This window comes from Phascolarctos cinereus, unplaced genomic scaffold (genome assembly GCF_003287225.1).
Source record: "Phascolarctos cinereus isolate Bilbo 61053 unplaced genomic scaffold, phaCin_HiC Scaffold_726;HRSCAF=1367, whole genome shotgun sequence".
Classification (NCBI taxonomy): domain Eukaryota; kingdom Metazoa; phylum Chordata; class Mammalia; order Diprotodontia; family Phascolarctidae; genus Phascolarctos; species Phascolarctos cinereus.
In genome coordinates, this window is record NW_027556098.1 from 185454764 (window position 1) to 185482062 (window position 27299).

Sequence of the window (27299 nt, forward strand, 5' to 3'; positions counted from 1 at the left end):
GAAGTCTGAGTTCTGAGACTGACCTATCCTAATTTATGCTGGCACAGCTAACTCACTACCTGAACTGTAGACCTATGGAGGTAATTTGGGGCCCTCACTTTGGTATAAAACAACTTATTCTCTTAATGAATCTTTAAATAATTCTGTTTTCAGACCTGAACTTCTGCATGCATGTGACACATCAATGATTTTACAAGGGGAGAGTGGGTGTGACTTGTACTCAGTCAGGAACCTTCAAAACAACAATAGCTAGCATTTATATAGCACTTTATAAATATTTTCTCATTTGATCCTCACAACAACCCTGGGAGAAAAGATGCTATCATTAACCCATTTTACAGATGAGGAAACTGAAGCAGGCAGAGGTTAAGTGACTTGCCCAGGATCACACAGCTAGTAAGGTGAACTCCTCCATTAGATTGTGAACTTCTTGAGGACAGAGGCTGTCTTTTTGCCTCTTTTTGCATCCCTACAGTGCCTGGCACACAGGAAGTACTTAATGAATGTTTATTGAATAACTGGTTGTTTACAGATTCTGCTCTCTAGCCACTAACCCACCCACCTGCCTGAGGCATCCTGTGTGTAATTCCTGACTCTGACACTAATGTCTCAGGGGAAATATCAAAACCTCTCTGTACTCTCAGCTTTCCATATTCATGCTGTGAATGACCCTAACTGGCAGTTGTTTCAGTGAGGCTCTGTGAGGTTCTTGTCAGGGCTTTGAGCTTTTTGTCTGATTTGGACACTGGAAGTACAAGCAGCTCACTTCTTGCGAATACTCAACTCATAGCTCGTATTTTTATGAAGCTGTTCATAGCTACTGCTGTCTGCCCCTCTTCTTGGGTTTCTCATCCAACCTCTTTCCACATTTCCCACAGGGCTGCCATTGTGGCCAACCTCTCTAGGAGCTAGAATTGGAAATTCTATTACTGTCTCCAGTGGGGTGCTTAACTCATCATCACCACCAGGATCCCAGTCATTAGAGAGCCTCTTCACCCTCCTTTGTACCTTGGCCCTTGTCTTACTCCTTCATTCAAAGAAACAAGTTGTCATAGACTTCTCCTTTCACAATGAACATCCTTCCCCTTAAAAGCTGTAAAGGCACCTCTTCCTCTTTCCTCCTCACTTAGCCCATTCTTTCAGTAAAGCCTTTTCTCTATCTTATTCTACTCTCCTCCTTCTCCTTCCCTGGGCCCCCAGATCTCTTTAGAGTCAGGACAATGGAGATGGAGCACTGCTATAGGATGTCAGTAGGTTTTATAATATATTATAGGTCAGCTATATTATATTTAAACAGTCCTTTCTGAGATGTCTCCACAACATAACCACCCTTTCTCACTTTGTTTCAATGGGAAATTGCATCACAAGCCTTAAAAGACTTGAGAGCATTTTGAAACATAATCCATTGGTAAATTGAGGACTGCCTGTATCAAGGGTTCTTAGATGTTTTGGGGCACAGATCCTTTTGGCAGTCAAGTGAAACCTATGGACTCCTTCTCAGTAGAATATTATTGTATTTTTTTTTATTCAAAATGGAAGAAAACACTAAATTTCAATTAGTGAAAATAAAGATGTAGGTTTTTTTTCCTATCCAAGTTCAGAAACCCCACTAAAATCCATTCACAGACCACTGGTCCCCAGGTTAACCCTGGTCTATACACGGGAAACTTATCAAACTATTGGCTACATGTTGGTTCATAAGATGGACCCATTTTGGACCCTGTCTATGGCAGCTTAGCTCCAAAAGTATCTTATGTTCCCAGAGATAGCATCATAGTAAGGTTCCAATACATATTTTAACTTGTTAATAGACCTATTGCATCCAGGTCCCAATTAGTGTGAATAATGAATTCCTTGAAGTGATAGTATATATTCAAATTTGAATTATTCAAAGTTACAATTATGTAAAATATGGTCATTGGTTCCAGTTCAATGGAAATATGCAGTGAGAATTCTCACTTTAGGGGATTTATTACTAATAAATCGGAACCTAGCTATTTGCAAGATACATGACATGTATTTGATTTTCAGAAATAATTTTACCACTAATCTTCTGTCATTTCACTATAAATTAGTACATTTCATTTGTATTTTTTGATTTCTTAATTTTACCTTGTGCCAAAATTTATTCAAATAATAATATGAGTTTTCGAAGAAGCTATGATCATTTTATGTTGCCTGATCATACTCTACAGGAAGAAATAATAACATGTATTTTAGAAAATAATTCTAGAGGAAAAAGAGAATGATGTGGCTTCATAAAGGCAAAAAGAAATCCAATATAATTTCTTTAACACCAATAATGTAATTATAGAACTGAACACATTCTGTAATGGTCATGTAGTCACTCTGTATTCAGACAAGATTGAATCATTTCAGACAGATGGGCAGTCATCCTAGTTCATGCTTTTTAGGGAAGTCAGTTTAACCTCCTTTTTTCATAACCTGTTCCCACGTTTACAACTCTGTCTAGAGGATTTTTAAAAATCGAATCTAATCCCTAACGGTGCCATTTAAGCCCATTTCTTCATATGTTGTGTTTAGTGTAATAACTCTTCATTGTTCTTGGGGAATGTTCATTCTCTTTCTTAAGCTTTCAGTATATTGTCTGGGCTAAAATACCTGTCTTCCTTTTATCTGTCTTCATGATGCCTATTTACCAACCTTTTAACTGTCATTTGTAGCTACTTGGAAAGTAAGATTTAAAACAAAACTGAAACCATTTGAAGGAGGAGTTGGCTATTGAAATAACTGGACCACTTCTTTTATTTCTTATATTTGGGGCATACGTTTTTCCACATTACTATCCCATGGTTCTGAGGAGAGAGAAGTTATTTACACTGAGATGGAAAGAACTATGATTTCCCCTCATGGCAACTTCTTGTTACCAAAATATACTCTAAAATTTAGGATGACAGGAGCAAGCTGAAGTAATAAGCTTCTGAAAGGCCTAAAATTGATGTATGAAAGGTTCTTTATCAATCTGAAACATAGAAAGTCAATAATAAGGATTTTAATTTTAGAGATACTTAGAAACACACTTGAATTATCAAAAATATTTTAGGGGGGAATGGAGGTAGGTATGTCATTCCTTATGGCTTTGGTGACTGGAGATTGTAAATGGGTATTCTTTGATAATGTCTTTACAAACAAAAACAAACTAAAGGATGCCTCACATCATATTTACAGATGCCTGGAATTCCTACTTCAAAATGATGCAAACCCATCAATTCGGGATAAAGAAGGTTACAACACCGTACATTATGCTGCAGCCTATGGCCACAGGCAATGTCTGGAATTGGTGAGTATCTTTTTGCCACCTCGAAAATGCTGAAATACTGATGATTGTCCAGAAAAAAAAATGTCTATTTATTCAAGTGATCTCTGGAAAACTTTACTAAGATATAGGCTACCCAAAGGGGATGTCCTCCAATTCATTCCCCTCCTGCAAGATTCTTTCTCAACCTATTCTTTCTCCCTAGTTTACTCTGTCCATTCCCCTCTCACTTTCCCCAGCTACTTGCTCAGTCAGTTCTCTTCTCTCTCAATCTCTGCCCTACATTGACCTATTTTCCTTTACCTACAAACATCTTCAAGTCTTTGCTGTCCTGAAGCATTCTTTCCCTAGACTTCTGATAACCTCTTTCAGCTACTACCCTAGCTCTTGCCTTCTTACTGACAAACTTCTTTTTAAAATTCATTTATTTATTTTTTTAAAGGTTCATTTTTTAGATTTTGAGTTCCAAATCCTCTCCCTCCCCCATCCATCGAGAAGGCAAGCAATATGATATCAATTATACATGTAAAGTCATGCAAAACATTTCCTCATTAGCCATGTTGCAAAAAAAAAAAAAAGAAAGCAAAGATAAAGAAAGCAAAGAAAAAAAGACTGCTTCAATCTGCCCTCAGAGTTCATTAGTTCTCTCTCTGGAGGTGAATAGCATATTTTGTCATGAATCCTTTGGAATTGACTAAAACTTCTTGAAAGATTAGTCTATACTTGTTTCTTCTACTTCCTCACTCAGCTTTTACTGAAACAGTGCTCTCCAAAAGACATTAGTGACATCCTAACTACCAAATCTGGTGGTCTTTTCACCATCTTCCTCCCTGACCTGTTTTGCATTTGACCCTATTGCCTGATCTTAATCTGCCCCCATTTTAATTACTTGTCTTCTTTCTTGACTTCAATACCAATGGACTCTCCTGGTTCCCTTCCTTCCTCTCTGACCTTACATATGTAAAGATGCTGCTTATTCTCTTATCTCCTTAACTGGCTCTTCTTCCTCCCACTCCTTAAATGTTGATGTACCTCCATCTCTTCAGTCTCTGCTCTTTTGTCATGAGTCCTTCCATTTTTATGGTTTCACGTATCTCCATCCATCCACCATGAAAGTGCCTCTAGCCCCAACTTGAGTCCTTAACTCCAGTTTCAAGTTTCACATTTCCATTCAGGACATATCACTTGAACTATTGTGATAGTCTTTTTCTAAAAGTAAATTTTTATTATTATCTTTTGTTTTCACACAATCTGTATTTCCCACCACATCCTTCACTCCTTCTCCTAGTGTTGACTGGTCCCACTGCCATCCCTTCAAACCCAGTCCATCCTACTCACTGTTGCCAGATTAATTTTTACTAAAGAATACTTATTCTTTAGTATTCTTGACAATATTTCACATTAGAAATGTGAAATCCTCCCTACTACACTGAAACTTTTAATGGTTTCTCCATTGCCTACCAAATAAAGTCAAAACTTCTTTGGTTGGCATTCAAGACCCTCCACCATTTGGTCTGAATTTACCTTTCTAGCCTTATCTCACACTACTTCCTTTCACTCACTCAACTCTATCCAAATAGTACTTCATTTCAATTCCTGATCAGTCCCTGAGTCTTCCCCTACCTCCATTCCTTTGCTTAAGCCTTTTCCTGTGACTAGAATACCCTAATAGTTCTCATAGTTCTCGCCTGCATGATTCTTACCAATTCTTTCACTGCCAGATTAAATACCATCTCTACCCTACTTCCACAGAACCTAGTACTTACCTTTCACTGCACGCTCACATTCTACCTTGTATTATAGCTATTTGTATACATGCCTTAGGTCGTTTATTCAATCACATTCTCTGTGTGGCTATTAAGAATAAGGCAAAAGCAATAGGCAGGTTCTTTGACATGAAGTTAATAAGTAAATGCTTGGGTTCCTGTCATTCAAAAGTACTATGTGGATGTTTGTCCCTCTTCAGTCTCATTCCTGTTAACAGCTGTATTTAGAAGCACTTAGTATCCAAAATTCATTACCTTCTGCCCAAGAGATGCTATCAGTCAGTCAACAAGGATTAATTAGGCCCTTAATATGGGTCAAGGTCATGGCATCATTTCTGACTGGGTAATTTGAGATTCATCTTCTTGCTTTACTCAGGTTTGTTTTTCTTTCAGTAATAATTTTCAGAATCGTTAAACTTCATATAAAAGAAAATACTTGAATTTAATCAGCTTCAAGAGCTTTTGAGGACTTGGTCAAGATTTCAGTTACTTTCTTTTTTTTTTTTAATATCGAAACTGAAACAACCAAGCAATCTCTAAGCCTTTTTTCTATTACCCTGGCCAATTAATAGCTTTTTTTTTTTTGCTGCAGCTTGAAGCTTGTCAGCTCAATTAAATGGTACTTAATGCCATTCTTACTAAAGCAACTTATAATGAGTACTAAAGGGCTATTGTGGGGAACATGCCTAATTTAACAAACCTGTCCTCTTAGAGGGCATACTCTTTGGGGTAAGAAACATGATTGCTCACATTCCATTCATTAAGGTTTTTTTGTTCACTCTGACCATTCATGAACAATCCCCAAGTCTTCTTTACTGTACCATCTAAGGATGTCAGTTCTGTATACACTAAATTTGGAAGTGACACTATTGACCAATGTTTATTTCCTCATTTAGTCCCACTGGAACTCTATGGAAAAGGGGAAACTACCAGAGCTCTTTTGAAAAACCTCATCTATCCATTGTAATGAGGTTCATTTCTAGATGAAGACTGATTCTAGGAATATCAGATCACACTCCCTCAAGAATCAGGGCAGGTGTTGTTACTTCTGTTCCTTCTGTCCCCCCAAACTTGCATTATAAAGTTGGCCTATTATTTGGTACAACACTGTTAGCAGATGTGAGAGTCAGTGTAGGAGAAACATTCGAATGAATTTGTTGTTGATTTTAAGGAAAGCAGCCCTATATTCCGCAGTAAGTTAACTATATTCCATAGTAAGTTAAAGTGTAAATTTATTTTCCAAAGTATACTCAAAAAGCAATGGCTTTTCTGTTTGAAAAACAAGTTTAACTAAATGCATCATCATTGTATATATATTTTTCTTTTTTGGTGAGGCAATTGGGGTTAAGTGACTCATCCAGGGTCACACAGCTAGTAAGTGTCAAATGTCTGAGGTCATATTTGAACTCAGGTCCTCCTGACTCCAAGGCTGGAGCTCTATACACTGTGCCACCTAGCTGCCACTTTTTATTTATTTTTGTTTTTGTTTTTGTTTTTTTCAATAGCATAATCACATCGTTAAATACTACAACTTTAATAACATGTGGCACTTAAGGATAGGTTTGTTGTTGGTTTTTTAAAGTTGTTAGTCCAGACAATACCATTGAATCCTAGAGCCTGGTAATTCTTAAGAATAATTGGCCAATAATCCCTGCTTTAATATCTAAGTAGTACATTATTGCTTTCATTCTTAAGGGGGAGGCATTTATATGACATTTCTGTTTTCCAATGAAAAGGCTTTCTGTTAACACCAGAGTTTCACAAGGAGTCCTGCCTGATGATGAAATTATCCCTCTGATTAGATCAACACTTGACAACCCTGTCTTGTATGTTAGTAAGAGATGGTTATTTATGGCAATTACAAGGCCCAGAAAAAAAATGAGTAAGGAGACCTTATGATCCTATTCTGCACTGCCAATTAAAAAGAACCTAGTTGTCTACAGAGGTGCCTGAACTGGGGGCATTTTGGAAAAAAAAAATGGTTTACTCAGCTATTTAGAACAAAGAATGGAGGGATGTGGGGCAGAGTGAGGAGTTTTCATTTATTTTTCTTTAGTTCAAAAGTAGCATTAATGGGGGGGGCACAAAATACTCCCTAAACTCTTTTATGAGCATAATTCCCACTAAACAATGTGACTGACTGTGCAGGGCATAAACATCTCTACCAGCACCTAATTCTGGGCCCATGTCTGTGTATTTATCAGGGAACCAGCTTGTCGATATGAATATCTAAGAGCTCCTGTTCCCCAACTTTTCCCTCTCTACCTCCCTTCTCCTTCCAGGAGTTTCAAATCTAATTGTTGGAATTCCACAGAGTATAAAGGAGATATTTTTGGGTAAGGGATAAGTCTCACCACTTGATCAGATAGCTGTACCTAGAGAAAAAAAAGAGAGGAAAGGAGCTCACACTAGGATACCACTAGGAGTTTGCTTCATTGGGAATTGTACCAGAATCCAAAAAACTAGGTTGGGACAACTGTGAAGTTTGTCTTTTGAATCTCCATATTTCTCCCACCATTTATGTATCTCTGTACCATGATACACAAGAGCAATAATACATATTATTAAATGTGTCAGATTGATTTTTTGTATGTTTAATTTGATTATGACACTGAACTCTGTAAGTGTAAACTTGGTCTTCATAGTTTGCTGATTGTAAAATCATGGTTGTCTGCTCAGTTTTAGTTATTTAGAGAAAATATTGTACTTGTATTCCCAGTATTTTTGCTACATTTAAAAAAACAGATATTTTTCACATTCAAGATCAAAAAACACTTGTGGGTAGATAGACTTGGCTTATGAGCCCTTTGCACTGTGTAAATAAGATTAAATTTGAGAAGCAGGGAGTCCTTGAAGAGAATAGATCTTATTCTCTCCCATCCCACCATCATCCCTTTTCAATGTCTATTATACTTGTTTGGTAAGCAAAGAAAGGAAGTATAGGAAATCCCTAATTGGACCCCTAGTTGGAATTTGTATGTGATGTGTGTATGTGTGTGTCCCTTCTAATTCTGTGTCTATAATCCTATCATTGATGGTCTGGTACAGTGTGGACTAAGTGTCTTCTGAAGTTCTTTTTCACTATGAGAGCTATCATCATTCTAAAATTCCCAAAGTAATCTTCAGTCTCCAGGACCCATTGTTTTATGCCTAGGAATTTTTAGGGTGTGGATAACCTTGCAGCAATTTCCCAATGAGCAGTGTTTCTCAATAATGTCAATCTTCTTTTCCCCTGCTATTCTATAGGGACTTTGAGGATGAGTAGGAGAGCTCATGGACATTTGTACCTTATTCATTATTATGCAGAAAGTATAAGTTAGAGATTTTGAACCAGAATTTTGAAGTCACTGTCTCTGTGTGTGTGTGTGTGTGTATAATATATATTCTATATGTGTGTGTGTGTATACATATACATATACATATATATATGTGTATATATATATATATATATATACATACATACATAATATGTATATTGGGGGGGGGCAATTGGGGTTAAGTGACTTGCCCAGGGTCACACAGCTAGTAAGTGTGTTTCGTCTGAGACTGAATTTGAACTCAGGTCCTCCTGACTTCAGGGCCAGTGCTGTATCCACTGCGCCACCTAGCTGCCCCATGTATATTTTCTTGATAGGTAAATGAATGCCAAAACATTTATTAAGCACTTACTATGTGCCAAATACTGTACTAAGGGCTGGGGTTATGAAGACAAGCAAGAGAAAAAGTCTCTCCCCTCAATAAACTTCTATTTTAATGGGGAAAGATAATACATAAAAGAGAACTGGGAGGGTGCCAGTATAGTCTAGAAATAGTTAGGAAGCACAATAAGGCAAAAGGTTCACCTATCAGAGCCCAGAGACCTGGTAGTTCCAGAGGGAAGTGGTGAGGGAGCCTGGATAGAGTGGTACCAGCATGGTCTGGAAATGTCCAAGAAGAACTTTGCTGGTGTTTTGTAGCAAAGGGTCCTCAATATAGGACTTTGTCGTAGAGCTGTTTTTCAGTGAAGTCTCTGTGTGAAGATCTGAGACAAGACAAAGCCCTAATCAACCCTATATACTTACCAGTGTGAATTTTGTATTTGACAAAAGTAAGAAGGACTGATTCATTAGCTTCTTGGAAAATACAGAGGCAAAATTTTAACAAAAATAAATCATTATACCCTTTATAAAAATAAATATAAGCTGTTAAATGATGATCACATGTGGATAATTAAGTTGGATCCCATTGGGGCATTGTAAACCTTAAACCACCATGTAAGTATGAATTATCATAATTACAAAAACTGAAACCATTGGCTTAGAGGTTGTTGACTTTACTTGCCCCAGAGATAGTGAGCACTATCCTCCCTAATTCTGAGCACATGATGTATAATGAGTCCTACTTCCCTCTTAGGAACATCTAATGGAGTGAATTTCTTTGTGATAGCTTTTGGGTTTTTTATGGGTGGGGATAGGAAAGGCACTAGCGGTTAAGCTTAAGCTTGACCCATCTCCTTTTATTTTTTGCCCTTAACTCTCTTTAACGCCATCTCTATAATGACATTCCCTCCAATTCTCCCCTTATTTAAGAATATATAAAAATCTATATCTAAAGATCTTGCATATCATATTGAAAGAAAGACATTTTAGTGAATAATATATATGTACCATATATAGTGTATATATAGTACATATATGTATATAGTAAAATTGCCTCCTTTACTGTGATTTCTGCCAGATGAATGGTGGGCCCTGGGGTGGAAGGTTCGAGGCATAGCAGAAAGTGATAAGGAGTATTATTACTGGTACAGAAGCTTTTAAGCATTATCCACCAAAAAGTCTAACGTAAGAGATCAAGAAACTGGGGGTGGGAGATAGGGAGGATGAGGATATATTTTAAAGAAGACATTCTGAAAGAAGTTACAGGAGATGGCACATGTCTGAAGCTTTGTTATGTATATGAAAGACAGAGAAATTATTCAGGTAAAAATTCTGTCTTTTTTAAGAGCTGCATTTAGTTACAAGAGATATCTTTTCATGTAAAATGAATGTTTCTTGGCAAAGTGCACTTTATAAGCTCAAAATTCTATTATATCAGAGAAGACCCATGGAAGCTCATTTGTATACCTAGACCATTGTAGTCAACTCTTTGAAGGGAGGAAATAAGGATAATCCAAAAGTCATTAATATATAATTTTAGAATATAAAATATATGGGTTTTTTCTGTAGCCAAGTCAACTTTTACTTTTGCTTAAGCTGAATGTTAAGTTCTCTCCACTCATATGACTCCCACCCTAGGGAACTTGCCTTGCCCAAGTACACATTAATAATGGAAGGAGGCAGTCAGGAGACCAGATGACAACCAGGAAGCCCTAGATTAAAATTCTAGATTACTAATGTCTATGGATAAACCACTGTTTACATAGTCCACATATGAATAAAATAAAAGTTGGCTATAATTCTGACTGAATGCTTAATTCTTTGACCCTTATTTTAACTAGCCCAGCTTTTAACAAGATCAGTTTAACTCAGTGTGTGCCATCACATTTGAACAACTACTAGTTTATACTGATGTGTAGAACACTGGATTTATAAGTACATTTGAACAAGTACTGGTTTATATTAATGTATGGCATACTGGATTTATGAGTGGAATTTTTAAGGGTGACTTTTGTATAAATAAGTGAAATGTCTGTTGCATCTTGAAAATCTTCCACAACTTTGAAAGAAACATGATTCTTTAGAGCCAGTTCAATACCTAGCAAAACTTCATCAAATGTTTTACAGATGGAATTATTCAGGGGCTACAAATCCAGCTATTTATAAACTGTGATTCATTTTGAGGGCCTAATTGGTATAGTTGAAAGACTCCTGCCCTTGTAATCAGGAGATAACCTGAGTTCTAATCCTGACTAAGACGTTTACCTAGTGTGTAGCCATAGATGGGTGCCTATCTCACTTATCCTCTCAGAACCTCTGCAAAATGAAAATCATAATACATGTCCTAAGCTCATAGTATTGTTGTCAGCAATGTGCTGTGTGAACCATAACAATATCTAAATGTGAGCTACTCCTGTTTTCTCAATAGCAATGAGCTACTCCAGAGTTGCAGGAATTGCCATTAGAGCAGTCATCATCCCTCCCAGTGAGAGTAACAAAAAATAATCATGCTAGATAGTTCTTTTTCACAGTAGTTTGCATTCTCACACTCTCCTAGTCTTCGGGATATTTTATTTTTACAGAACCTCATAGTGTCTATGACCTTACATTCAAATTGGAACGCTACTTATAAGTGCCTATTATGCTAAGTACTGGGGAGGGAAGTGGAGATTGAGAATTTAAGAAAAATACAATCTCTGCTTTCATGGAATTTAGAATGATCTTGAGCAGCTGTCTTTTAAAGGAGGGCCATAGCTTCATAAGAAGCAATGACTTGACCTCAAGAGCTGTATGATAAACCAGTCAGAGGTGAGAAAGATAGATTACATTTCATCCTTCCTACAATAGCCAGACATAGGTTTTGTCCCCAATACAATCACCCTATCATCATCGTCATCATCATCATCATCACAACTTGCATTTATATATCAATTTAAGGTTTTTAAAGAGTTTGAAAAGTACCTCATTTTTTTCTAACAACAACGCTGTGAGGTAGATTATTCACATTTTATAGACAAAGAAACTGTGGGAAACAGAGGTTAAGTGACCTTCTCAATTACATAGCTATTAAATGTACAAGACCAGATCTGAAGTCAGATTTTCCTGACTCCAAGTCCAGCATTTTATCCACTGTTCCACTCTACCTGCCTCTTTTCCCACAACACTTTGATAGCTAGCCATTATCTTTCTTCTTCCTACCATTTTTTCCCTGGGAAGGACACTTTTGATCTTCTGTAGCATGATGTAGAGCCAGATGTCTGCACTCCTTCAGGTCACTGAAATTTTTAGATCACCTGCCCCATGAGAGATTTCACCAAGGATCCTGTGTAGCATTCTGAAATGTCATCTATAAATAGGATCATGTATTGTTTTGTATTATTATTATTTGTGTATATTTCACATTACCCTACCAGTATAAGTTCCACGAAGGCAAAGATTGTCTTATCTAAACTATCTTCTTCCCCAGAACTTGGTGTACTATGGGTTCTGCATAGTCAGTACTTGGTTAGTTTTTTAAGTTTGCTTTAAGGAGCAACATGAAAATTAGAGACTTCAAAATGGCAACAAGAGTTAGAATAACAAAGGAATGGGAGCCACCAGGCCTAAGTCACTAGTCTCTTGCATAAAGAATAGAAAGAAAGACTCCTAATTTCTACTTCCCATCAATTATCACTAGATTAATTTTGATTCTATCCAGTAAATCATCTTAAAACATCTCCTTACCTTTACAAAAAGTAGTTCTAAGGACAAAAAGTCTTTCCAAGTCTCTAAGATAGTACAAGAACACCAGATTTTGTTTTGGTTTTGTCCGACTGGCTGGCAACCAAGTATCCTCAAGGATAGGGGTAAAACTAGGGTGGGCCATATCTGTGCCAGATATGAGACATCCGGAGGGAAGAAGGAGAAATAATCGTAGTAGTTCCTGAAAAAAGGCATCCTGATAAATAAGAAGGGTTTGTTTACTGTTAAAAATAAAAAAAACCACTCCACAGCTGTAGGCATGGATATAATCACTGGAACTAAATACCAGGAGTAATTTAGCTATTGAAGAAGCTATTTTCTTCATATTTAACCCTGAGGCATTTGGTGGCTGGAGAGGAAATAATATATTTGGAGATGAAAGCTTTGCAGCATTTTTCCTACAAGAAAAATGTATCATTTTTTCCAAAGCTGATGCAACAGAGTAATATATTCATACCACCGAACAAAAAGGAAACATGTTTTAAATCCTCCTTAAGCCTCCACTGACTCGCAGTGCCATGTTTTTGAACCAGCTGTGACATAACTGCCCCTGCTCAGGAGAATGAAGGGACGAACCTGTCTCATTCACGGGTAATCACATCAGTCAGAGGTGGCCTAGCTCCACCTGTCACAACTTAAAAGCCAACTGGTACCCAAGGCAGTGAATGAAACGCTGTCACAAAGTTTTGACTGTGCCCTGAAACCATACCTTGGTCTTCTGGCATTTGCTGACATTCCTTTTCATCAGAACCTTGAATTTGTCTCTTCTCTCTACTCCTCCCCTTCACCCCTTTTGTTCATTCAACTTTCCACCTATTTGCCACAATTTATGGACTTCGAGGAATTATCTTGCTGGTTAATTTCCAAAACTACTATCTCTTGTGATTTGTGGTTTTCAAAACGGACAGGGGAGTCATTCACTACTGGCTCTTCATTAGCTCTTTGGTGAGAAAGTATGACATTTCATAACTCTGTTATTATATGAACCTTCTCTGTAGTCAACTTCTATTGTATCAAACTAGTTTCATCCTTATCATTATAGAATTATCTTCATCCATTGAACCCAGACTCTTGTCCTGCTCTTGAATGGGTGCTGCTTCTCCTATTCTTGACATAGAGTACAACACATTTTATATTTTGCAAGAAATACAGGACCATAACCCTGACCCACTTTTAGGCCCACGTGGGCCTAGTTTTACCCCTATCCTTGAGGATACTTGGTTGCCATCCAGTCGGACAAAACCAAAACAAAATAATCCATTTTCTGAAATACATGTGCATGTAAATTTAAAAAAAAACTTTAAGGAAAATAATCAAATAGTATTTATTGAGCTCCTCTAATAGTTCCAAAAATATGCAAGGGGCATAGTATACCAATGATAAGGCTGAATGACTGCTTCAAGGTGTTTCTTCTGGAGTAGCTATACGTTGGCAGGATCCTTGCAATTAGAGGTCTGCTACTCAGTTTTTATGCTCCCATTGAGACCCTAAATGGGGGAAAGGATTGCACACAAACCAATTGACAACTCTTTTATGGTGAAAAAGATAATCAATCAACTAGTCAACTGATTATTGCTTTATATTCCCAGTAGAACCTGTTTGGGAAACCAAATTAAAATAAGAACTATAAAGACAGAGTAAGAGTAAATGATCTCAGAGAGTATTGCCATCAAGTTCTGATAATCTGGTATACCTTTAGAAACAAAAAACCCTCAGAACTATAAAGAAACTTGAGATCTTTCCCTAGTCCTTAGATTTTAGATGCCAGCTAGTCTAACTTCTATCTGAGGCTCAATTACATTCTATAAATATCTCCTACAAATGGTCATCCAGTGTCTACTTAAGCATCTCCAGCAATTGGAAACTCACTAACTTCTGGTTAGTTCTAATTGTTAAGTAGTTCTTCCTTATATTGAACCCTAATCTACCTCTATGTAAATTCTTCTTGTTAGATGTGGTGTTGCCCAATCTGTTCTCTGGGACCAAGGAAAATAAGTATAATCCCTCTTATATTTGACAAGGTTAGTGAGCTTGGCCTTGGTTCCTGGCAAGAGTCTAGAATTTCTTATTAAAGGCATACTAAAAGGAAAGAATGAGTCATTACGAGGATCCAACATGGCTCCACCAAAAACAGGTCAAGTAATCCTTTTAGGTAGAATTCTTCAGAATCACACAAAGAATAATATCAAATTATTACAGATTTTCTTAAAAGTGATAAATTTTCATTGACTTGAGCTATTACCATACCCTTTTTGGTCAGGATTATTAGTTTGGGATAAATATAATTTACCTAAGTATTTCACAAAGCCTCTTGGGGTATTCTTGTGGAAATGATGGAGAGATGTGGTTTAGACAAGCGTATTGCAAGAAAGATTTAAAACTTATTGGATGGCTGGACCAAAAGAGTACTCAATGGTTAGATGCAGTACTGCGCTGTTAATGTTTAACAACCAGCCCTCTGGAGGAAAAAGTTTGCAAAACACACTGAAGTTTAATCTGCATCATTAACGCTTTCTCCAATCAACAAAGCAATACATCGGGTCCTGATTTGTAGCATTTGCCAATTTCTGGTGTAATTGCTCACAATGAAAATATAACAATTAGTTCTTGCCAGCCTGTCCAAATTGGCTTTAGCATACCTCTTATGCTGTCTGTTTGGATGGAGATTGTTTGTGCTCATTATGCTTAGTTCTGTGCTCTTTAGCATGCCTTTACTTAATCAAATCATTGAGGCCGTGCTTATGAAGTTTACAGATTACAAAAAGATAGGAGAAATAGATAACATGTTGGTTTACATAGTCAAGATGCAAAAGCCTTCTTGACAATTTAGAATGTTATGACATATCTAATGAGATGAAGTTTTAGTGAACTGCAAGTTCAATATGTGTGAAAGTGCTGGGTCCCCCCCAAAATTAATTAAATGTCAGGTTACATTAAGTGAGGCAGTGTCCAAGGGTTGATAATCCCACTGTGCTCTGTGAGAACACATCTGTAGTACTGAGTTCAGCTATCTTAGGAAGGACATTGGTAAGTTGGGTAACATCCAGATGAGAACAAGGATGGTGAAGGACTTTGAGATCATACCATATGAAGACTAGCTGAAGGACTGGGAATGGATGAGCTTAGAGAAGAGTGCACGAATGGCAGAGGGAGTGGAATTCATGAGAGCTTTCTTTAAGTATATGAGAGCTCCTCATGTGCATGAAAAATTATACTTGCTCTGCGTGGCCCCAGAAGTTCAGAATTGGGAACAATGGGTTGAAAATACAAAAAGACAAATTTAGGCTTAATGTGAGGACATTCTAACAATTATACTACCCTAAAAGTGCTTTGTTGAGAGAGGCCATGAAGGAGCGGTAGGAGATTCCCTGTAACTGGAGGTCATCAGGCAAAACTTGGATGGCCAGTTGTTCATGTAATGTTATGGAGAGGAACTTTGTTCAAGTATACTATGGACAAGATGGCCCCTGAGATTCTGATGTTCTTTAAATTCATTCTGGCTATATGATCACTACACAAATCTCTATCATAAGACCAAAGGAGCATAGATTTAGAGTCAGAAGGAACCTTAGAGATCTGGTTCTAGAAAATGAGGCCAAGCAAGGTAAAGTGACTTGCCCAGGATCACACAGTTAGTACTTGTCTAGAGCAGACTTCAAGCCCTAGTCTTCTTTACACAAAGTTTATCACTCTACCCACTACAGAACTTTCATTTAACAATTTGTCTTGGAATTTTGACAGGTGACAACTCTTTTTAAATTAAACTGCCGTGGATTTCAGAATACTTACATCAGCCAGTTCAACTGATGGCAATGTCCCCTGCACATTATCAGAGAAATATTTAGATATTCTGGCTCTCCAGCTCTCTTTTTTTCTTGAATCCATGTTATCATGCCTTCCTGGCTTTATAACATCATGATACAGTAGCATAGCGTTGTTAGGATTACAGCTTATTTTACCTGAGCTACAGTTTAAGGCGTCTACTCTCTGATGATGATATAGAGATGTACCTAAAACTGATAAGCAAATTATCTTCCAATCACAAACAGTGCTATACAGTGTGTATTGACCCTTGTTAGCCTAGAATGATCTGACTAGATTTCTAGGTCCATCTCACAACTTGTGATGGCAGCCCCCTTTCTACTTACTACACACAATAACTTATATGCATACTAATTTGTATTTGTATAGCATTTCATGTATTAAGTGACTTGCCCAGGGTCACACAGCTAGTAAGTGTTATGTGTCTGAGGCCGGATTTGAACTCAGGTCCTCCTGAATCCAGGGCCAGTACTCTATCCACTGTGCCACCTAGCTGCCCCCACTTCATATTTTTCAATGTGCTTTCACATACATGATGTCTTCTGAGCCTCCCAACCGCCCTGTAATTAGGGAGAAAATGTTATTTTTCTTCTTTTAAGAGATGAGACAACTAAAGTCCAGTATGTTAAATGACTTGCTCAGAGACCACACAGTTTGTTGAAGGTAGAATAGGTACTTAAATTGTGGGTCCTGACTTCTAACCCTGTGTTCTGTCTTCCTTTCTTTATACAGAGTGTTAGAGACCTTGGGCAAATGACTTTACTTCCCTAGAGCTCAGTTTCCTCATTTGTAAAATGAAACATTTGGACTAGATCAGTGGTTCTCATTGGCAATGATAATCTAAGAGGTTTGGAGCTAAAAATTCTTCAGTGGTGCCTTAAGCAGTACATAATTTTCACTTTATTCTTGTTTTAAATAAAAATTCAGAAATCAGCTGGATGTGGACCTTGATTTATGACTGTGTTTGTCTGATGTTCAGCCAAATATTCCAAACCTTTGTTCAAATTTTAAAAGTCCAACATTGGAATCAAATTTACATATGATTAGGTTAAATGTCATCCAACTTATGATTTCATTAAAATATCATTTATATTCGGCAAAATTTGTAAAAATAAAGAAATTTAATATGAAGTCTTATAAACGATAGTAAGCATGAGGACTGGATTATTTCTTTAAATTGATGTTCTACACAAAATAATCATAATTATTTTATAATTGAGAGTTTTATGATGTCATATTTAAAGTTTTCATAATTATAGGTAGAATGCTCTTTTATATTTTATAGTTATAGTTAGATACAGTACATTTTAATTTGGAACTTTTGGGGGCAAAAATTAACATTGTAGTTATTGTAAGCACTCCTTTGAAAAAGATTAGGGAGTTCTGTAGGGAAGATGAGGAATGTAAATTGTTGGTTAGTTTCCAGAACCACCCATATGTTGTGATTTTTTTTTTCAAGGTAGGCAGAAAGGGAAAGCACCAGAATTGGCTTTTTCTTAGCTGGGTTGTGGGAATGATTGAGAAAGTATGACATGTTTTATAACCCTGTTACATAGACTTCCCTTTGACACCCATGTCTTATGCTAGATTTTCATTTTGAAGGTGAGATGATTTCAAAGAGAAATCCAAATCATCTCCGACATTTGTTCAAGAAATATTGACTTAATATATATAGAGAGAGAAGTGGTATAGGAAAGAGAGTGATGGACTTGGATTCAAGAAGACTTGAGTTCAAATCCTGCCTCAGGCACTCACTGCCTATGTGACCTTGGGCAAGTCACTTAACCTCTCTCAGGCCCACTTTTCTTGTATTTAATAGTGTGATAATAATATGAACCACCTCAAAGTGTGTGAATCAAATGAGATAATATATGTAATGAGACTGATATGTAAAGTGCTATTCAAACTTTGAAGTGCTATACAAATGCTGGCTGTTATTATTTTTAGAAAGTAAATACATATTACTTAAAACCATTGACTCTGTAAAATTGTGGATATTAAATATCCATGGAATTATTAATTCCCTCAATATTTTACAAACATCTATTAAACTGCTCCTATGTGCAATACACTGAACTAGGCACTGAGGGAGATAGACATACTTCTTGCCCTCTAGAGCATAAGTCTATTAGAAGGTGATCAAACAAATATGCTGCTAAATATGGCATAAATTAGAATATGACTAGTACTTGGACAGAATATGATGGGTGCCTTCTGTCTTCATGCCACCACTCCTCCTGTTTCCTTTTGTGTATTATCTTCCCCCTTTAGATTATGAGCTTCTTGAGGGCCCAAACTGCCTTTGATTTTCTTATTTGTATCTCCATTGCTTAGCAAAGTTCCCAGCATATTTTTGTTTTGTTTTGTTCAGTCATTTCAGTCATCCATTTGTGACCCCATTTAGGGTTTTCTTGGCAAAGATCCTGAAGTGGTTTGCCATTTTCTTCTCCAGCTCATTTTACAGATGAGAAAACTGAGGCAAACAAGGTTAAGTGATTTGCTCATGGTCACATGAGTTAGTGTTAGGCCCTGTGCTCTGTTCCCTGTGCTCATATTCCCCATGCCTGCGCCCTGCTCATCCCCCATGTAAGTTATATGATAAATGTTTATCTAGTTGAATTGACTATAGGGAACATCTCTGTAAGATGAAAGAACTAAACAAAGTGACCTCTAAGGAAACTTCCAGCTATAGGTCTGTGATCCTTCCATCCCCTTCTAAACATTCCTCTAATAATGTACTTTTGATACGTTTGTGAATTTTCTTTGAGAATTATGTTCTAGCGAAGTTACAGTATTGGATAGGTTTGAAATTTTATGTATTTTAAAACTGTATTTTAACATTTCCAAGTATTAGTTTTTGTGATATGCTAAGCCACAACTTATTAAATGTTAAGTTAACTTTGGGTTTGTGGGCATTATTCTGGGTATGGATCATAGCATAGTGGCAAAACTCCAGTGTTAAGGTTTCATGTTCCTAGGATACATATTTCTTTGTATTCAGGTAACCCAAGTATGGACAGAGTGCTAGGCCTGGAGTCAGAAAGACTCCTCTTCCTGAATTCAAATCTGGCCTCAGACACTTACTAATTGTGTGATCCTGGGCAAGTCACTTAGCCCTATTTGCCTCAGTTTCCTCATCTGTAAAATGAGCTGGAGAAGGAAATGGCAAACCACTCTGATATCTTTACCAAGAAAACCCCAAATGGGGTCAGGAAGAGTAGTACACAACTGAAATGACTGAACAAGAACAATCCAAGTATATCCTAGGCCAGAGTGCTCACAAAAATGTATCTTATGATAGACACTTTTCTATTTGTGTCATCAAGTGCAGGAGGTGACTTTTTTCCAAGCCTAGCTATGTTAGTAATTTTTAAATATGTGTGGGACTAGAAAAATGCTAAGCAGTAGACCTGTAAACGGTCAGAGCAATATTATTCCACATGGCATTCACAGAACACTAATCAGGAAAGTACCACAGGAGACTTGGTGTCCCTGCCCAGAGCATTAACAATCTAGAATGTAATTTGCTCCCTAAGGAAAGGTGCAGTTCGACAACTAAAAAGAGAAGGAAAATATCTAGATGACTTTGTTATTAGAAGGTGTGAACCTCGAACCCCATGAACCCCACAAACACCAATTTGAAACAGCCTGCTCTAATAAAGAGACAAATGGAATTGTGTCCACAGTTTAATTTCTCTCCAACTGGCTTGCCGTGCGTTGCACAGGAGTTCATTTCAAAATTGGGCCCCCTGAGAGGGGCGGTTCAGAACTGCCTCGGTTTGGGATTTTGGGGTACAGTGTTATATACCCTTTCAACAGGGACTCATATTAACCTGCTATCATTCTAGACCACTCCCAATCTTGGGAGTCTGTCTCCACCCAAACCTGAGTAGGATAAAATCAGTTCAGGCCTGGGTTGGAGTTTGACCAAAGAAGATTCCATGCAATCTCATTATCAGAGATGTCCTTCTGAATAGCTTTGAACTGAAGACTGGCAGGGTGGAACTCGTGAGCTTCCAAAACACAGATTACCAAGAGAAATCATTTTTCACAAGTAATTCCAAATCATTATAATAGCATAATCAAAAAGGTTTATAAAAATAATATTTTCTTGCATGACTTCAGTGACTGAAATGGAGAGGCAAAAGTATAATATTGATTTGCACTACTGATTTTTAGTAGGGGTCCAACCGCAATGGAATGGTATTTTCCCTATGTTCCTAAAAAGGAAAATTCTATGGAAATTCTTTGACTTGAGTGCTGGGATTGAGAATTTTTACTCCCTAATAAATATTTAAACCAGAGATCCAACAGTGAACTGTTCTCCTTTACTGAAACAATCTTTCTGTTTATGAAGTATTGTACATCACATATCATTTTCCTATTTGCTCCAATGTATGTGGTAACATTTTAGAGATGAACATGTCAAATGGGAATTGGTATAATTTTGTATTAAGCATTGTGCAACTGAGCATGAGCAAATTAAGGTGGGCAAAGTATGCTATTTTGATCTCTAAGATGGACGTGGTAATTGATGAAAATAAAGTATAATATATAAAAGTTGTCTTTTTAAAAAATACAGAAGCAAAGTGTTCCATTATTCATATTGAAAACATGTGGTTAAATGAGGGGAAATGTCACAAGTAATTTTAATTTTCACAAGTCATCTCAGAGAAAGTATTTGCACCCTTGGTATATGAAGGAAAGGTTCCTTATTGACTTAGTAAGGCATGTGTTTTGAGCATAGGTCGTTATCCTTCTAAGTTTTGGGTCAGATGGGACCCATGCTCAGGAGAGACTAACGGGGGAGGTATGGGGCCTTCAGAGATAGTACTCAGCTCATCTGACCATCAGCCATGGAATCTGGAAATGGGATTCCAGAGTTGAATGCAAGTACAATGTCAGATTTTTATGGAGTTGGGCCCACTTCAAGGTTCTGAAGAAAAGGCTACTTGTATCAATGCCTTTTCTTGTTTGCTTTTGCATAATCCATATCTAATTCTGTCTGGTGGTGAGATGAGAGAATCACTGCCAGAAGTCAGTGTAATCCATTTATCTCCTCCAAGTTTGTCTTCATTTCATCATCCTGTCATTTGTGTGAATGTGAGAAAGCAGTGCCGAACCGAAATGGATTGGATTTAGTGAAGGTTGCAGAGTAATTGATAGGTGATTAATGAAAAAGGAAGATCCTTTGACTTGGTTTGATAAAGAGGTAGCTTATATTTGAAATAAGAGAGGGAGAGTATTGTTTTTCTGTATGGCTTCTTTCCCTTCTAGTGACATTTTGTATTGCCTGCCAAGTGGGAAGGGCTGCAAAATAGTAAGTGACATAATACATTAGAGCAAAAAGGGATGAAGCGGTTGCTACAGCTAAACCACATTCCTGAATTCCGTCACCATCTGTGACCAGCCATTCATAAAAGATTAAATGTAAGGCAGACACATAGCTGAATAAATGTGTGTCAGTCTCTCCCATCTGCTTTCATTTTGCTTGAAATAATAACAGCTTTCCATACATGCTTATTTAAATTTGTACTGATTCTTTTAATATTCATTAGCCAGAAGTAGTCATTGCAATCATTAGGTAGGTACAGTTTCAGAATCCCACCAAGATTAGCATCATTGAATTATTATGAATTTTCTTAAAAGCTATATTTTTCATTGAACTTGCCTATTATCATAAAATATTAATTGATGCTCAGACTGTGAAATTTAAACTGTAATTTCAAATTAAAATGATGTCCAAAAGGCCATTTAAATACTTGGGTTGGGCAAGGTCTGCTTCTTGTAGACTGAGAACAAGTTTTAAAAAAAGCCTTATTGCAAGCAGTGAAATTTTTCATTGGTTTATGAAAATTAATGATTCTTTTTATTCACATCTATTATCTTCTTTGTTCTCTTTCTCTGCTTTTTTCTCTCCTCACTCCCCCTACCACTACCACCAAAAAAAAAAACCTGCTTTAGGCAAATAAATTCCACCTTCAGCTGAGGCAGAAAGTGAATTAGTGTGACAATAATATGATTGAGGGTGGCCAGGGAACATCATTTGGCTGAAAAATCACATTTGATGGAAAAAGGCAAATTTAGAGCCGTCTTTTTCACTTAAAGGAGGCAGGCAGTCCATAGTTCTGTGAAAGCATGGATGAAATTTATTCTCTCCAGGAAAGCAAAAAAATTGATATACTTAACATAGCCTAGTTAACACAGAGTGGATCTGATTCAGGCTAATACCTAGGACCTAGAAATACTTCTTTCACCCAAATCCCCCCCATGCTGCACCTTAAACCTATGTATTCCTCTTCAATTGTCGGTGGAGATTGAAAATCATCCTTTGTATAAATAACATTTTGTTGACTCAGGGCCATCAATACTAGGATACCAGGCCCAAGGTAACTCACATGGTATCTTCCCTTCCATCAGTCCTAATATTTTTATAGAGGCAAAATCTGGTTAAAATGAACATCTAGGCCAAAGGAGCAATAGTAGCAGGAAGAAGTTTTGCAGGGGAAAAGCATCAACCAACCAAAGGGGAGATGTCACAAAAAATGTCACATGCCTAAGGGGCATGTGTAGAAGACAGAAGGGGAGATGTTAGTTGTTGCTGGGGCGACAGTTCTCCCAGAGAAGGAGCAGGATGAAGTTTCTATACTGACTATATATATAGGGCATCATAAGATTTAGAGATTTCCCCAGTCCAACTCCTCATTTTTATAGATGAGAAAACTAAGACTCCCAAAACAGGGAAATGCCTTTCTCAAGGGAACATATCTAGTAAATGACACACACTCCTTGGCTGCCTCTTAACGACTATATTGTCTTTTATGGTACCTACTAGGGCTGGACCTTCCCTCTTCCTTTTTAAAAAAAATTTCATTTATTTTATTTTTAATTTATCAAATAAAACAAGCATTTCCATAATATAGTTGAATTAAAAAAGGTGATTACATATGAAACTGCAAATCTAATATGTACAACTTGCTATTACTTTTAAATATATGATAAAGTTATTATGTAACTTTCTCCTTTTTTCTCCCCCCCTCCCATGGTACTATTAGAAACGTGTGTGTGTGTGTGTGTGTGTGTGTGTGTGTGTGTGTGTGTGTGTGTATATATAGAATCATTCTAGACACACTTCTGTTTATGAGTTCTTTCTCTGGATCCAGGTGGTGTCTTCCTTCATAGGTCCTTTGGAGTTAATTTGGGTATTTATGATAGTCAAAATGACTTAGTTGCTCAAAGTTGTTCTTAAAAGGATACTATTGTTACATTGTATGTAATGTTCTTTTGGTTCTGCTTATTTCACTCTGTTATTTCATGCAAGTCTATCCATGTTTTTCTAAAATCAATAAGCTCATCATTTCTTATAGTATTCTATCACAATTATACACCACAATTTGTTTAGCCGTTCCCAAATTGGTGAGCATCCTCACAATTTCCAGTTCTTTGCCATCACAGAGAGAGCTGCTATAAATATCTTAAAACATGTAGGTTCTTTTCCTTTTTTACCTGATCATCTTTGGAAATAGACCTGGTGGTGGTACTGCTGAGTCAAAACCAATCTGACCTGGTGTGGAAATGGCAAGGTCATACACTGGACTCTGGTGACTCTGGAGGGCAGTGAGGCTGATGACTTGGTGCAGCTCTGCCTCACTTAAATCCAATTCACTCCACAGTTATCACCTTTGTGAGTGGTTGGTCCTCTTAGAGAAGAAGGATGAACAGAACAATGACAATGACAACAATATGGTGGGGTGGAGGAAGTGTTGATTGCAGGCTTGGAGATGCTAGACTTGAATCCTGGCTCCACTATGAGACCGTGAGGGAAGCATTTGACCTTTCTAGGCCTCAGTTTCCTCATCTATAAAATATAGTGTTAGACTAGAGACAGATCTGTAAGATCCCTTATAGCTCTGAGTCCACTAAAGAAGGGTCATAACTGATAAGCCTTCAGTCAGTAACAGAGAGGGAAGGAAGGTTCTCAAAGACAGACCATTTTCTTCACCACTTTGTCCTAGGCCAACTCTGATTACATATGTATCTCAGTCGTACTTGCTTTAACAAAAATGTGAAAATCATGGGTATTTGGAGCTATACTTACATGCCACCAACCACTTGCTATGTGTATTCATTCCATTGTTTCCTTCCCAAAGCATACTACTTTATACTTGTTCATTGTAAATTCCTTATTTCTTACCACTTATCTACCCTACCCAAGTCATTTTGACTTCTAATATTATTTTCCACAATGGTGACAAACTCCTTGTTACCATTTCAATGTTATTTATCACTTAGTGAAATATTACTGGGGCAGATAGGTGGTGCAGTGGATAGAGTGCTGGGCCAGGAATCGGGAAGTTCAAATCTGGCCTCGAACACTTATTAGCTGTGTGACTCTGGGCAAGTCACTTAATCTCATTTACCTCATTTCCTCATCTGTAAAATGAGCTGGAGAAGGAAATGGTAAACCACTTCAATATCTATTCCAAGAAAATCCCTCCCAAAAAAAGGTCACAAAGAGTGGGACATGCCTGAAACAACTGAACAACAAGGAGATATTATTTCGGTGCAGGACAAAGTAAATCCCTAATTAAGTAACTTCTTAGATTTGGTCCTATTTTGGGGACAAATGTAGATTATGGACAAGGGAATATATTTTAATTGAATTTAAGAAGGGGACAGTGTGGCATAGTGGATAGAGCTTTCCCTGGAGTCAGGGTGACCTAGGTTCAAGTTCCTCTGTGGTACTGACTGTGTGACCCTGGGCAAATCTCTTCAGTGCCTTTCAGCGTCACAGGCAACTTTCTAAGACTATAAATTACAGACTAAGTGCTGTTCTATACTAGTAGAGGAGATTTCCTCACCTGGAGCCCCCAGTACTCATGAAATCACTAGCCTGGACCAAAATAATAAATAAATAAACTGAGATTAAGTCTAAGGGACCTTACATGTTAACTTGTTATGCTAATGAGACTTCAGATTTCTATAGTAGTTCTCTAAGAAATCTAGTAGCTTCAAAGAACATACTTTTTCTATAGATAGAATAGTGATGCCCAGGGAAGTAAAATAATTTTGGGCTTCTGACTTCCAGTCAAATGTCTTACCATTTCAACTTTGCTTATCCACTGTCTTTATCCTTTTTTTTAAATGATTTGTTATTGTTGTTCAGTTGTGTTTCACTCTTCACGACCCCATTTGGGGTTTTCTTTGCAAAGATACTGGAGCGGTTTGTCGTTGCCTTCTCTGGCTCATTTTACAGATGAGGAAACTGAGGCAAACAGGGTTAAATGACTTGCCCAGGGTCACACAGCTAGTAAGTGTCTCAGGCCAGATCAGGAAAAGGAGTCTTACTGACTCCAGGCCCCATACTGTATCCAATCTCCAAATTATGCTTATAAGTAAATTTAGGAAGATGGAAGAAAAAAAAACCTAAGAATAAAAAAACCTCAAAAGATTCAGACCTGAGTTCAGATGGCAAATATCCATCGTGCTCTCCCCAATTCAGAAGAGCCTTTCTCTATTAAATATGAAGCAGATACATTTAATTTATTGGAAGAGGGGAGGTTTTTTATTTCTAAGAAAATTAGCTGTAATATTGAGGGGAGGGGCTTATGAAGGACTGATAACATCATTAGTGTGTATAGCTACTCCAAATTCCAAAGGATTATTTGATAGGAAACCTATGGAAGAAACCTATTTTTTCCCTCCTGCACTGAAAGCAATGACTATTTTCTGCAGAGGTAGAGGATAGTTACTAACATCCCCTTTTCAGCTCCAAAATTCCATAACCTGTGCTTTCCAGTAGTACCATATGGTTGTCCCTTTTTGATGTAACTCTCATGACCTGTTTATTAAAAACCAATAATACACTGCCTGCTCACAAGACAGATCATAGGGATTGACCTAGACAGAACTGAATAATGAATAGAACACTAGCCTTAGAGACAGGATGACCTGTATTCAAATCCCACCTTGAACACTTAGTAACTGTGATGCTCAGCAAGTCATTTAATCTCCCTAGACTTCGGTGTCCTCATCTATTAAATAAAGGGTTTGGGCTTAATGATCATTGAAGTCCCTTATAGTTCTAATCTGTGATTATGAACTTAGTCCTTTCTTGATGGGCTAGACACATGGGCAGACATAATATGAACTGGCAAAATCCAAAGAAAGGAAATGGACAAGTTGAATTGAAAGGATCACTTAAATTTTATGTCTCTGCAGTCACTATGTTGTTTAGCTTCTGCTTGGATTTTGTTAGAAGGGAGAATTTAATAGGGAAATTATTCTGGTGCCAAAAAAGGCATAAATAAAACTCTCTTGTCATTTCTTTTTGGGGAAAGACATCAGAAGACAAGTCTTGTTCAGAAGCACAAAAGACAGATTGATAGATATAGCGAGATTGTTTCTGGTCACATAAGCTGATGAAGAGTTGTGGTGATGGGAAATGGGAACTAGGGCTTCTTCAATGCAATCCTAGAGCTGCATGGTTTGGTTTACAGGTGCCATGGGTTAAATTGGCTTGGGTACTTTAGCCGTTAGATATGTGGTGACCATCAATCAAATGTTTCCACTCCAGAAATGAAGTCAAGTCAACAAGCATTTATCAAGCACTTACTATTTGCCAGGCATTGTGCTAAGTAAGTGCTAGGAATACAAATACAAGGAAAAAGAAAGATAATCCCTCAAGGACTGAAGGAGCTTACGTTCTAATGGGAGAAAATAAGACATAAAATGATGCAGTAAAGCTAGAGGAGAAGAGCAAGGAAAAGGGCCCCAAGTGGGAATATGGTGGTAAAGTTCACAAAGTCAGCAGTGGAGCTGGGAGAAGATTAAAGGATAGCTAGCCTGGGCACTTCCATAAAATAGAGATTCTGAGAGGAACTCAACAATGGAGTTTTGCATGGAGCTGGAGGGTCAAAGGGACCTTGCCAGCTGGAACATGGTGGTAAATTCTAGGAAGTCAGAAACAGAGCCAGAAGACCAGAAAAGGATGCCTGGCCTGGGCCCTTCCTCAAAAAGCAGGCTTCAAGAGTAGCTCTTCAATGAGAAGAGTGG

The 27299-nt window shown here is 37.4% G+C and overlaps 1 protein-coding gene across 1 annotated transcript in view; it reads left to right on the plus strand.

The window, feature by feature from the left end:
- Positions 1-27299, plus strand: part of ANKRD44 (ankyrin repeat domain 44) — a 366840-nt gene that overhangs the window by 262392 nt on the left and 77149 nt on the right. Inside the window, 1 exon segment of the mRNA XM_020993541.2 lies at positions 3190-3301. Coding sequence (XP_020849200.1) covers positions 3190-3301 — 112 coding nt within the window.